Raw genomic sequence first — 12500 nt, 5'->3', positions numbered from 1 at the left:
TCTCTCTGTCTCTGTCTCTCTCCCCCATCTCTCTCTCTGTCTCTCTCCCCCATCTCTCTCTCTCTGTCTCTCTCTCTCCCCCATCTCTCTCTCTCTCTCTGTCTCTCTCCCCCATCTCTCTCTCTGTCTCTCTCCCTCTCTCTCTCTCCCCCATCTCTCTCTCTGTCTCTGTCTCTCTCCCCCATCTCTCTCTCTGTCTCTCTCCCCCATCTCTCTCTCTCTGTCTCTGTCTCTCTCCCCCATCTCTCTCTCTCTGTCTCTCTCTCTCTCCCCCATCTCTCTCTCTGTCTCTCTCTCTCGCTCCTCTCTCTCTGTCTCTCTCCCCCATCTCTCTCTCTCTGTCTCTCTCTCTCTCTGTCTCTCTCTCTCTCTGTCTCTCTCCCTCTCTCTCTGTCTCTCTGTCTCTCTCTCTCTCCCCCATCTCTCTCTCTATCTCTCTGTCTCTCTCCCCCCTCTCTCTCTCTCCCCCCTCTCTCTGTCTCTCTCCCCCCTCTCCCTGTCTCTCTCTCTGCAGAGACAGGGATCTGCTCTCTCTACTGCTGTGTGAGAGACAGAGACGGGGATCCACACTCCTCTGGTCGTTAGCCATGTGAGAGCAGGCTGGTGAATCTAGTGGGAGGAGCCAGAGAGCTGGTCAAAACAACTGGAAAGGGAGGGGTGATTTTAGAGAGGCGGGACAACTCTCCTATCCTATCACACAGGGTGTGGGTGTGTCCTCTTTAATCAGGGTGGGTGTGTCCTCTTTAATCAGGGTGTTTCTGTGGGTGTGTCCTCTAATCACGGTGTTTCTGTGGGCGTGTCCTCTTTAATCACGCTGTTTCGGTGGGTGTGTCCTCTTTCGGAGGTGTGTCTTTCTCTGCTTCCTCTCCCGTGGGTGTGTCCTGACCAGTCTCCTCCCCTTCTGATGCAGCTGAAAGGGGTGTGTCTCCCTCTGCCTCTAGGGGCGTGTCTTGCTCAGTGGGCGTTCCCATCTCTGCTTCAGCCGTCTCTTGAATTGTTGTTTCGGTTTCAGTCTCCTCCTCCTCCTCTTCCTCCTCCTCCTCTTCCTCCATCGCCGAACCTTCCACTTCCTCCTTTGGCTCCTTCCCTTCTCTCTTCTCTAGCTCCTCCTCCTCCTCCTCCTCCTCCTCTCTGATAGCCGTATCAGTGCCGAGGTGTGTGTGTGAGCCGAGTGCGTGTAGGTGGTCAGCCGGGGGCAGCAGGGTCAGTGACTCGACGCTCAGAGAGTCTGCGTTGTCGTCGGTCAGTAGAGAGATGTTAGGCTGGGAGGCAGGGGTGAGGCTGGGGGCCAGGACAGACGGGACAGGGGAACAAGACCCGGTTAACTCTCCTCCTCTTCCTCCTGCCTCTCCACCGGAGGACGAAGGAGGAGTGCGCTCCAAGAACGTCTCCTCATCTGAGGAGGAAGAGGGGTTAATGTTAGCTCAACCGGTTAGCTGCAGCTACAGACGACTGCTATCTAAGCCTAGCATCGAAAGCTAACAATAGCTACAGACGACTGCTATCTAAGCCTAGCATCTAGAGCTAACGATCGCTACAGACAACTGCTATCTAAGCCTAGCATAAAGCTATCTGTAGCTATCGTTAGCTCTAGATGCTAGGCTTAGATAGCAGTTGTCTGTAGCGATCGTTAGCTCTAGATGCTAGGCTTAGATAGCAGTCGTCTGTAGCTATCGTTATCTCTAGATGCTAGGCTTAGAAAGCAGTAAACATCACTGAAGATATACGAGCTAACGAGAGCTACAAACAACTGCTATCTAAGCCTAGCATCGAGCTATCTGTAGCTATCGTTAGCTCTAGATGCTAGGCTTAGATAGCAGTAAACGATAACTGACGGTATCAGACAACTGCTATCTAAGCCTAGCATCTAGAGCTAACAATAGCTACAGACGACTGCTATCTAAGCCTAGCATCTAGAGCTAACGATTGCTACAGACGACTGCTATCTAAGCCTAGCATCTATAGCTAACGATAGCTACAGACGACTGCTATCTAAGCCTAGCATCTAGAGCTAACGATCGCTACAGACAACTGCTATCTAAGCCTAGCATCTAGAGCTAACGATAGCTACAGACAACTACTATCTAAGTCTAGCATCTAGAGCTAACGATAGCTACAGACAACCGCTATCTAAGCCTAGCATCTACAGTACTGGTGTGTGTGTGTGTTACCTGTAGGGCTGTTGGCTGATATAGTACTGGTGTGTGTGTGTTACCTGTAGGGCTGTTGGCTGATATCGTACTGGTGTGTGTGTGTGTGTTACCTGTAGGGCTGTTGGCTGATATAGTACTGGTGTGTGTGTGTGTGTTACCTGTAGGGCTGTTGGCTGATTTAGTACTGGTATGTGTGTGTGTTACCTGTAGGGCTGTTGGCTGATATAGTACTGGTATGTGTGTGTGTTACCTGTAGGGCTGTTGGCTGATATAGTACTGGTGTGTGTGTGTGTGTGTTACCTGTAGGGCTGTTGGCTGATATCGTACTGGTGTGTGTGTGTGTTACCAGTACTATATCAGCCAACAGCCCTACAGGTATGTGTGTGTGTGTGTTACCTGTAGGGCTGTTGGCTGATATCGTACTGGTGTGTGTGTGTGTGTTACCTGTAGGGCTGTTGGCTGATATCGTACTGGTATGTGTGTGTGTGTGTGTTACCTGTAGGGCTGTTGGCTGATATAGTACTGGTGTGTGTGTGTGTGTTACCTGTAGGGCTGTTGGCTGATATAGTACTGGTGTGTGTGTGTGTGTGTGTTACCTGTAGGGCTGTTGGCTGATATAGTACTGGTATGTGTGTGTGTTACCTGTAGGGCTGTTGGCTGATATCGTACTGGTGTGTGTGTGTGTTACCTGTAGGGCTGTTGGCTGATATCGTACTGGTGTGTGTGTGTTACCTGTAGGGCTGTTGGCTGATATCGTAATGGTGTGTGTGTGTGTGTGTGTTACCTGTAGGGCTGTTGGCTGATATAGTACTGGTGTGTGTGTTACCTGTAGGGCTGTTGGCTGATATCGTACTGGTGTGTGTGTGGTACCTGTAGGGCTGTTGGCTGATATAGTACTGGTATGTGTGTGTGTTACCTGTAGGGCTGTTGGCTGATATAGTACTGGTGTGTGTGTGTGTGTGTGTGTGTTACCTGTAGGGCTGTTGGCTGATATAGTACTGGTATGTGTGTGTGTTACCTGTAGGGCTGTTGGCTGATATAGTACTGGTGTGTGTGTGTTTGTGTGTGTTACCTGTAGGGCTGTTGGCTGATATAGTACTGGTGTGTGTGTGTGTGTGTTACCTGTAGGGCTGTTGGCTGATATCGTACTGGTGTGTGTGTGTGTGTGTGTTACCTGTAGGGCTGTTGGCTGATATCGTACTGGTGTGTGTGTGTGTGTGTGTGTGTGTGTGTGTTACCTGTAGGGCTGTTGGCTGATATAGTACTGGTGTGTGTGTGTGTGTGTGTTACCTGTAGGGCTGTTGGCTGATATAGTACTGGTATGTGTGTGTGTTACCTGTAGGGCTGTTGGCTGATATAGTACTGGTGTGTGTGTGTGTGTGTGTTACTTGTAGGGCTGTTGGCTGATATCATACTGGTGTGTGTGTGTGTGTGTGTGTGTGTGTGTGTTACCTGTAGGGCTGTTGGCTGATATAGTACTGGTGTGTGTGTGTGTTACCTGTAGGGCTGTTGGCTGATATCGTACTGGTGTGTGTGTGTTTGTGTGTGTTACCTGTAGGGCTGTTGGCTGATATAGTACTGGTGTGTGTGTGTGTTACCTGTAGGGCTGTTGGCTGATATAGTACTGGTATGTGTGTGTGTTACCTGTAGGGCTGTTGGCTGATATAGTACTGGTATGTGTGTGTGTGTGTTACCTGTAGGGCTGTTGGCTGATATAGTACTGGTATGTGTGTGTGGTACCTGTAGGGCTGTTGGCTGATATAGTACTGGTGTGTGTGTGTGTTACCTGTAGGGCTGTTGGCTGATATAGTACTGGTGTGTGTGTGTGTTACCTGTAGGGCTGTTGGCTGATATAGTACTGGTGTGTGTGTGTGTGTTACCTGTAGGGCTGTTGGCTGATATAGTACTGGTATGTGTGTGTGTTACCTGTAGGGCTGTTGGCTGATATAGTACTGGTGTGTGTGTGTGTGTGTTACCTGTAGGGCTGTTGGCTGATATCGTACTGGTGTGTGTGTGTTACCTGTAGGGCTGTTGGCTGATATAGTACTGGTGTGTGTGTGTGTGTGTTACCTGTAGGGCTGTTGGCTGATATCGTACTGGTGTGTGTGTGTTACCTGTAGGGCTGTTGGCTGATATCGTACTGGTATGTGTGTGTGTTACCTGTAGGGCTGTTGGCTGATATAGTACTGGTGTGTGTGTGTTACCTGTAGGGCTGTTGGCTGATATAGTACTGGTATGTGTGTGTGTTACCTGTAGGGCTGTTGGCTGATATCGTACTGGTATGTGTGTGTGTTACCTGTAGGGCTGTTGGCTGATATAGTACTGGTATGTGTGTGTGTGTTACCTGTAGGGCTGTTGGCTGATATAGTACTGGTGTGTGTGTGTGTGTGTTACCTGTAGGGCTGTTGGCTGATATCGTACTGGTGTGTGTGTGTTACCTGTAGGGCTGTTGGCTGATATCGTACTGGTATGTGTGTGTGTTACCTGTAGGGCTGTTGGCTGATATAGTACTGGTGTGTGTGTGTTACCTGTAGGGCTGTTGGCTGATATAGTACTGGTATGTGTGTGTGTTACCTGTAGGGCTGTTGGCTGATATCGTACTGGTATGTGTGTGTGTTACCTGTAGGGCTGTTGGCTGATATAGTACTGGTATGTGTGTGTGTGTTACCTGTAGGGCTGTTGGCTGATATAGTACTGGTGTGTGTGTGTGTGTTACCTGTAGGGCTGTTGGCTGATATCGTACTGGCTGTAACAGAGTCACATCGTCCGGTGCTGCCTGAGGAGGGTGGGGAGGGGGAGGAGAGGGGGGACGGGCTGTGCTGAGAGACACAGTGGGCCACCGCAAACCCTGCAATACAACACACACACACACACACACACACACACACACACGTGTAATTGTGTAATATTTTTTCAAAACAACAATTAGATTGAGTTGGTATGTCAATAAACACACTGAGGCAAACAGAACAACACATTCCTGAGTGCTAGACACTTAAGTCTCTTTGTCTGTCTCCCTCTCCCAGTCCCAGTCTCTCTTTCGGTGCTAGACACTAAACAGTCTCTCTCTCCCAGTATATCTCTCTCCCTCTCCCAGTCTCTCTCTCTCTGGGTGCTAGACACTAAACAGTCTCTCTCTCTCCCAGTCTCTCTCTCTCTGGGTGCTAGACACTAAACAGTCTCTCTCTCTCACAGTATCTCTCTCTCCCTCTCCCAGTCTCTCTCTCTCTGGGTGCTAGACACTAAACAGTCTCTCTCTCTCACAGTATCTCTCTCTCCCTCTCCCAGTCGCTCTCTCTCTGGGTGCTAGACACTAAACAGTCTCTCTCTCTCACAGTATCTCTCTCTCCCTCTCCCAGTCTCTCTCTCTCTGGGTGCTAGACACTAAACAGTCTCTCTCTCTCACAGTATCTCTCTCTCCCTCTCCCAGTCTCTCTCTCTCTGGGTGCTAGACACTAAACAGTCTCTCTCCCTGGGTGCTAGACACTAAACAGTCTCTCTCCCTCTCCCAGTCTCTCTCTCTCTCTGGGTGCTAGACACTAAACAGTCTCTCTCCCTCTCCCAGTCTCTCTCTCTCTCTGGGTGCTAGACACTAAACAGTCTCTCTCCCTCTCCCAGTCTCTCTCTCTCCCTGGGTGCTAGACACTAAACAGTCTCTCTCCCTCTCCCAGTCTCTCTCTCTCTCTGGGTGCTAAACACTAAACAGTCTCTCTCTCTGGGTGCTAGACACTAAACAGTCTCTCTCCCTCTCCCAGTCTCTCTCTCTCTCTGGGTGCTAGACACTAAACAGTCTCTCTCCCTCCCTCCCTCTCTCTGGGTGCTAGACACTAAACAGTCTCTCTCCCTCTCCCAGTCTCTCTCTCTCTCTGGGTGCTAGACACTAAACAGTCTCTCTCCCTCTCCCAGTCTCTCTCTCTCTGGGTGCTAGACACTAAACAGTCTCTCTCTCTGGGTGCTAGACACTAAACAGTCTCTCTCCCTCTCCCAGTCTCTCTCTCTCTCTGGGTGCTAGACACTAAACATTCTCTCTCCCTCTCCCAGTCTCTCTCTCTCTCTGGGTGCTAGACACTAAACAGTCTCTCTCCCTCTCCCAGTCTCTCTCTCTCTCTGGGTGCTAGACACTAAACAGTCTCTCTCCCTCTCCCAGTCTCTCTCTCTCTGGGTGCTAGACACTAAACAGTCTCTCTCTCTGGGTGCTAGACACTAAACAGTCTCTCTCCCTCTCCCAGTCTCTCTCTCTCTCTGGGTGCTAGACACTAAACAGTCTCTCTCCCTCTCCCAGTCTCTCTCTCTCTCTGGGTGCTAGACACTAAACAGTCTCTCTCCCTCTCCCAGTCTCTCTCTCTCTCTGGGTGCTAGACACTAAACAGTCTCTCTCCCTCTCCCAGTCTCTCTCTCTCTGGGTGCTAGACACTAAACAGTCTCTCTCTCTGGGTGCTAGACACTAAACAGTCTCTCTCCCTCTCCCAGTCTCTCTCTCTCTCTGGGTGCTAGACACTAAACAGTCTCTCTCCCTCTCCCAGTCTCTCTCTCTCTCTGGGTGCTAGACACTAAACAGTCTCTCTCCCTCCCTCCCTCTCTCTGGGTGCTAAACACTAAACAGTCTCTCTCCCTCCCTCCCTCTCTCTGGGTGCTAGACACTAAACAGTCTCTCTCCCTCTCCCAGTCTCTCTCTCTCTCTGGGTGCTAGACACTAAACAGTCTCTCTCCCTCTCCCAGTCTCTCTCTCTCTGGGTGCTAGACACTAAACAGTCTCTCTCCCTCTCCCAGTCTCTCTCTCTCTGGGTGCTAGACACTAAACAGTCTCTCTCTCTGGGTGCTAGACACTAAACAGTCTCTCTCCCTCTCCCAGTCTCTCTCTCTCTCTGGGTGCTAGACACTAAACAGTCTCTCTCCCTCTCCCAGTCTCTCTCTCTCTCTGGGTGCTAGACACTAAACAGTCTCTCTCTCTGGGTGCTAGACACTAAACAGTCTCTCTCCCTCTCCCAGTCTCTCTCTCTCTCTGGGTGCTAGACACTAAACAGTCTCTCTCCCTCTCCCAGTCTCTCTCTCTCTCTGGGTGCTAGACACTAAACAGTCTCTCTCTCTGGGTGCTAGACACTAAACAGTCTCTCTCCCTCTCCCAGTCTCTCTCTCTCTCTGGGTGCTAGACACTAAACACCCAACCTAGAGAACGACATTACCCAGTGTGTGTACCATCCAAAACGTCTTTGGTAAGATATAAGAAGTTACACCCAGCTTTATTCTAAAATCGATTAAATAAAACAGTTTTTTTTGTTGTTGAAATGTATATAAAACAAAACAACAACACAGAAATATCTGTTTTATTAAAATAAAAAAGTATTCAGACCCTTTGCGATGAGACTCGAAATTGAACTCAGGTGCTTCCTGTTTCCATTGATCATCCTTGAGATGTTTCTACAACTTGATTGGAGGTCCACCTGTGTTAAATTCAATTGATTGGACAGGATTTGGAAAGGCAAGATTGAACTCTGTGGCCTGAATGCCTAACGTCACGTCTGGAGGAAACCTGGCACCATCCCTACGGTGAAGCATGGTGGTGGCATCATCACGTCTGGAGGAAACCTGGCACCATCTCTACGGTGAAGCATGGTGGTGGTGGCAGCATCATGCTGTGGGGGATGTTTTTCAGCTGCAGGGACTGGGAGACTAGTCAGGATCGAGGGAAAGATGAACGGAGCAAAGTACAGTGAGATCCTTGATGAAAACCTGTTCCAGAGCCCTCAGGATCTCAGACTGGGGCGTAGCACACAGCCAAGACAATGCAGGAGTGGCTTCGGGACAAGTCTCTGAATGTCCATGAATGACTCAGCCAGAGCCCGGACTTTAACCTGTTCGAACATCTCTGGAGAGACCTGAAAATAGCTGTGCAGCGACGCTCCCCATCCAACCTGACAGAGCTGGAGAGGATCTGCAGAGAAGAATGGGAGAACCTCCCCAAATACAGGTGTGCCAAGCTTGTAGCGTCATACACAAGAAGACCCGAGGCTGTAATCGCTGCCAAAAGGTGCTTCAACAAAGTACTGAGTAAAAGGTCACAAATACTTATGTAAATGTGATATTTCAGTTATTATTTTTTTATACATTTGCAAAAATGAAAATGTTTTTTCCTTCGTCATTATGGGGTATTGTGATGTCATTATGGGGTATTGTGATGTCATTATGGGGTATTGTGATGTCATTATGGGGTATTGTGATATCATTATGGGGTATTGTGATGTCATTATGGGGTATTGTGATGTCATTACGGAGTATTGTGTGTAGGTTCGATGAGGGGGAAAAAAACGATTGAATCCATTTTAGAATAAGGCTGTAACGTAACAAGATGTGGAGAAGGAGTCTGAATATACTGTTCAGCCTACACAGATTCCACCACTTAGTTACATAGAAACCAACCTCATTCTAGGACACTAAACTCCTTCTGTTAAAGCTGAAATGATACCAACCCCATTCTAGGACACTAAACCCCTTCTGATAAAGCTGAAATGATACCGACACACTAAACCCCTTCTGATAAAGCTGAAATGATACCAACCTCATTCTAGGACACACTAAACCCCTTCTGTTAAAGCTGAAATGATACCAACCCCATTATAGGACACCAAACCCCTTCTGTCAAAGCTCAAATGATACCAACCCCATTCTAGGACACACTAAACCTCTTCGAGCTGAACATACACCTGGTGTGTTTGTTGGGGTTCGCGTTTCCTTTGTTCCTTGTCAATCATTGGCTCGTTGGTGAAATGAGCATTTAGACAATATCTTTAAGTAAATCATTCAATCATTTATAAAAATGCAAGTGAAGACAGAAGTTGACAACAGGAACATAACGCAACGTTTCCCAGTAAGTTCCGCAAAAATAGAAAAAGGTCCCAAGTTGCTTTTATAGAACCCGAAGTCCAGCCCTTGTGATGTCACTGCATACCTCATTACCTTCTACCCATCAGACCAAGCCCATGCATACACAACTATATACACTTACACGAGAGGCCTAGGCAGTAAATGTCCACTACCCCCAAAGTTAATTTATAGAACCCGAAGTCCAGCCCTTGTGATGTCACTGCATACCTCATTACCTTCTACCCATCAGACCGAGCCCATGCATACACAGCTATATAAACTTACACGAGAGGCCTAGGCAGTAAATGTCCACTACCCCTAAAGTTGATTTATAGAACCCGAAGTCCAGCCCTAGTGATGTCACTGCATACCTCATTACCTTCTACTCATCAGACCAAGCCCATGCATACACAGCTATATAAACTTACACGAGAGGCCTAGGCAGTAAATGTCCACTACCCCCAAAGTTGATTTATAGAACCCGAAGTCCAGCCCTTGTGATGTCACTGCATACCTCATTACCTTCTACCCATCAGACCGAGCCCATGCATACACAGCTATATAAACTTACACGAGAGGCCTAGGCAGTAAATGTCCACTACCCCCAAAGTTGATTTATAGAACCCGAAGTCCAGCCCTTGTGATGTCACTGCATACCTCATTACCTTCTACCCATCAGACCGAGCCCATGCATACACAGCTATATAAAGTTGACTTACAGTGGAATGTCTGACTCGTCTCTTATCTCTTACACTCCCCTGCAGAGTTCTGTCTTCACAGTCACTGCATACCTCATTACCTTCTACTCATCAGACCAAGCCCATGCATACACAGCTATATAAAGTTGACTTATAGTGGAATGTCTGACTCGTCTCTTATCTCTTACACTACCCTGCAGAGTTCTGTCTTCACAGTCACTGCATACCTCATTACCTTCTACTCATCAGACCAAGCCCATGCATACACAGCTATATAAAGTTGACTTATAGTGGAATGTCTGACTCGTCTCTTATCTCTTACACTCCCCTGCAGAGTTCTGTCTTCACAGTCACACAGAGTTTCTTTATGAGAGGCAGAGAGACTGGAAAACAACCGTGGAACAATATTAAACCTCTATAATGAATATATATATATACACTAATATATATATATATAACAATATATATATTGTTAATCTGTAGTCTAGGACCCTATACATGTAAGGGGGAGGGGTCTTATAACCCCTCCCCTTCTATTAATACAACATAATCAATTATTCTAATACATCAAACATTTGGTTCAGCCCCTATCATGACCCCTAGGTGAACCCCTGACATGTTTCTGTACATTATCGTGTGTAACAGGAAGTGAATGTACAGTATGTAGGTGTGTAACAGGAAGTAGGCGTGTAACAGGAAGTGAATGTACAGTAGGTAGCTGTGTAACAGGAAGTGAATGTACAGTAGGTAGCTGTGTAACAGGAAGTGAATGTACAGTAGGTAGCTGTGTAACAGGAAGTGAATGTACAGTAGGTAGCTGTGTAACAGAAAGTAGGTGTGTAACAGGAAGTGAATGTACAGTAGGTAGGTGTGTAACAGGAAGTGAATGTACAGTAGGTAGGTGTGTAATAGGAAGTAGGTGTGTAACAGGAAGTGAATGTACAGTAGGTAGGTGTGTAACAGGAAGTGTGTATTACCTGGAACTTTGTCAACGGAGGCGAACACAGATCTCTGTGCGGTGGGGTCGTTGGGCGCTCGACGCGATTGGTCGTAGAAGCGGAAAGGGAGTTGACCACCGGCGGCAGTGTTTCCTGTCTGGCCGAAGCCCAGAACCTCTGACGAACTGGGCTGGACAGGAAGGTCGAGTAACGCTGGAAAACACAGAGATGTTAGAGAGGGAGGTGTGTCCTCTGAGTGGCTTTCTCTCTCTGTCTCTCTCCTGGTGTGTCTCCCTGTCTCTCTCTCCTGGTGTGTCTCCTTATCAAATCTCTCTCTCTCCGGGTGTGTCTCCCTGTCTCTCACTCTACCTGCTATCCTCTGTGTCTCTCTCTACCTGCTATCCTCTGTCTCTCTCTCTACCTGCTATCCTCTGTCTCTCTCTCTACCTGCTATCCTCTGTCTCTCTCTCTACCTGCTATCCTCTGTCTCTCTCTCTACCTGCTATCCTCTGTCTCTCTCTCTACCTGCTATCCTCTGTCTCTCTCTCTACCTGCTATCCTCTGTCTCTCTCTCTACCTGCTATCCTCTGTCTCTCTCTCTACCTGCTATCCTCTGTCTCTCTCTCTACCTGCTATCCTCTGTCTCTCTCTCTACCTGCTATCCTCTGTCTCTCTCTCTACCTGCTATCCTCTGTCTCTCTCTCTACCTGCTATCCTCTGTGTCTCTCACTCTACCTGCTATCCTCTGTCTCTCACTCTACCTGCTATCCTCTGTCTCTCACTCCCTGCTATCCTCTGTCTCTCACTACCTGCTATCCTCTGTGTCTCTCTCTCTACCTGCTATCCTCTGTGTCTCTCTCTCTACCTGCTATCCTCTGTCTCTCTCTCTACCTGCTATCCTCTGTGTCTCTCTCTCTACCTGCTATCCTCTGTGTCTCTCTCTCTACCTGCTATCCTCTGTGTCTCTCTCTCTACCTGCTATCCTCTGTGTCTCTCTCTCTACCTGCTATCCTCTGTGTCTCTCTCTCTACCTGCTATCCTCTGTGTCTCTCTCTCTACCTGCTACCCTCTGTCTCTCTCTCTACCTGCTACCCTCTGTCTCTCTCTCTACCTGCTATCCTCTGTCTCTCTCTACCTGCTATCCTCTGTCTCTCTCTACCTGCTATCCTCTGTCTCTCTCTACCTGCTATCCTCTGTCTCTCTCTACCTGCTATCCTCTGTCTCTCTCTACCTGCTATCCTCTGTCTCTCTCTCTACCTGCTATCCTCTCTCTCTCTCTCTACCTGCTATCCTCTGTCTCTCTCTACCTGCTATCCTCTGTATCTCTCTCTACCTGCTATCCTCTGTGTCTCTCTCTCTACCTGCTATCCTCTGTCTCTCTCTCTACCTGCTATCCCCTGTCTCTCACTCTACCTGCTATCCCCTGTCTCTCACTCTACCTGCTATCCTCTGTCTCTCTCTCTACCTGCTATCCTCTGTCTCTCTCTATCTGCTATCCTCTGTGTCTCTCTCTCTACCTGCTATCCTCTGTGTCTCTCTCTCTACCTGCTATCCTCTGTGTCTCTCTCTCTACCTGCTATCCTCTGTGTCTCTCTCTCTACCTGCTATCCTCTGTGTCTCTCTCTCTACCTGCTATCCTCTGTCTCTCTCTCTACCTGCTATCCTCTGTCTCTCTCTCTACCTGCTATCCTCTGTCTCTCTCTCTACCTGCTATCCTCTGTCTCTCTCTCTACCTGCTATCCTCTGTCTCTCTCTCTACCTGCTATCCTCTGTATCTCTCTCTACCTGCTATCCTCTGTCTCTCTCTCTACCTGCTATCCTCTGTCTCTCTCTCTACCTGCTATCCTCGG

At 48.3% G+C, this 12500-nt stretch overlaps 1 protein-coding gene across 5 annotated transcripts in view; it reads right to left on the bottom strand.

Annotated features, from left to right (window-relative positions):
• Positions 1 to 804: 804 nt before the first annotated feature.
• Positions 805 to 12500, bottom strand: part of LOC110518397 (protein CLEC16A) — a 73106-nt gene continuing 61410 nt past the window's right edge. For all 5 annotated transcript variants that reach the window (XM_036972138.1, XM_036972139.1, XM_036972141.1 and 2 more), the window contains 3 exons: positions 10690 to 10863; positions 4870 to 5001; positions 805 to 1396 (listed from right to left, as the gene is read on the bottom strand). In XM_036972138.1, the coding sequence (XP_036828033.1) occupies positions 810 to 1396; positions 4870 to 5001; positions 10690 to 10863 (893 nt within the window). In that variant the 3' untranslated portion in view covers positions 805 to 809. The remainder of the gene's footprint in view (positions 1397 to 4869; positions 5002 to 10689; positions 10864 to 12500) is intronic.

This window comes from Oncorhynchus mykiss, unplaced genomic scaffold, assembly GCF_013265735.2.
Source record: "Oncorhynchus mykiss isolate Arlee unplaced genomic scaffold, USDA_OmykA_1.1 un_scaffold_120, whole genome shotgun sequence".
Taxonomy (NCBI): domain Eukaryota; kingdom Metazoa; phylum Chordata; class Actinopteri; order Salmoniformes; family Salmonidae; genus Oncorhynchus; species Oncorhynchus mykiss.
Note: the sequence above shows the minus strand (reverse complement) of the source record. Positions and strands in the feature narration are given on the sequence as shown.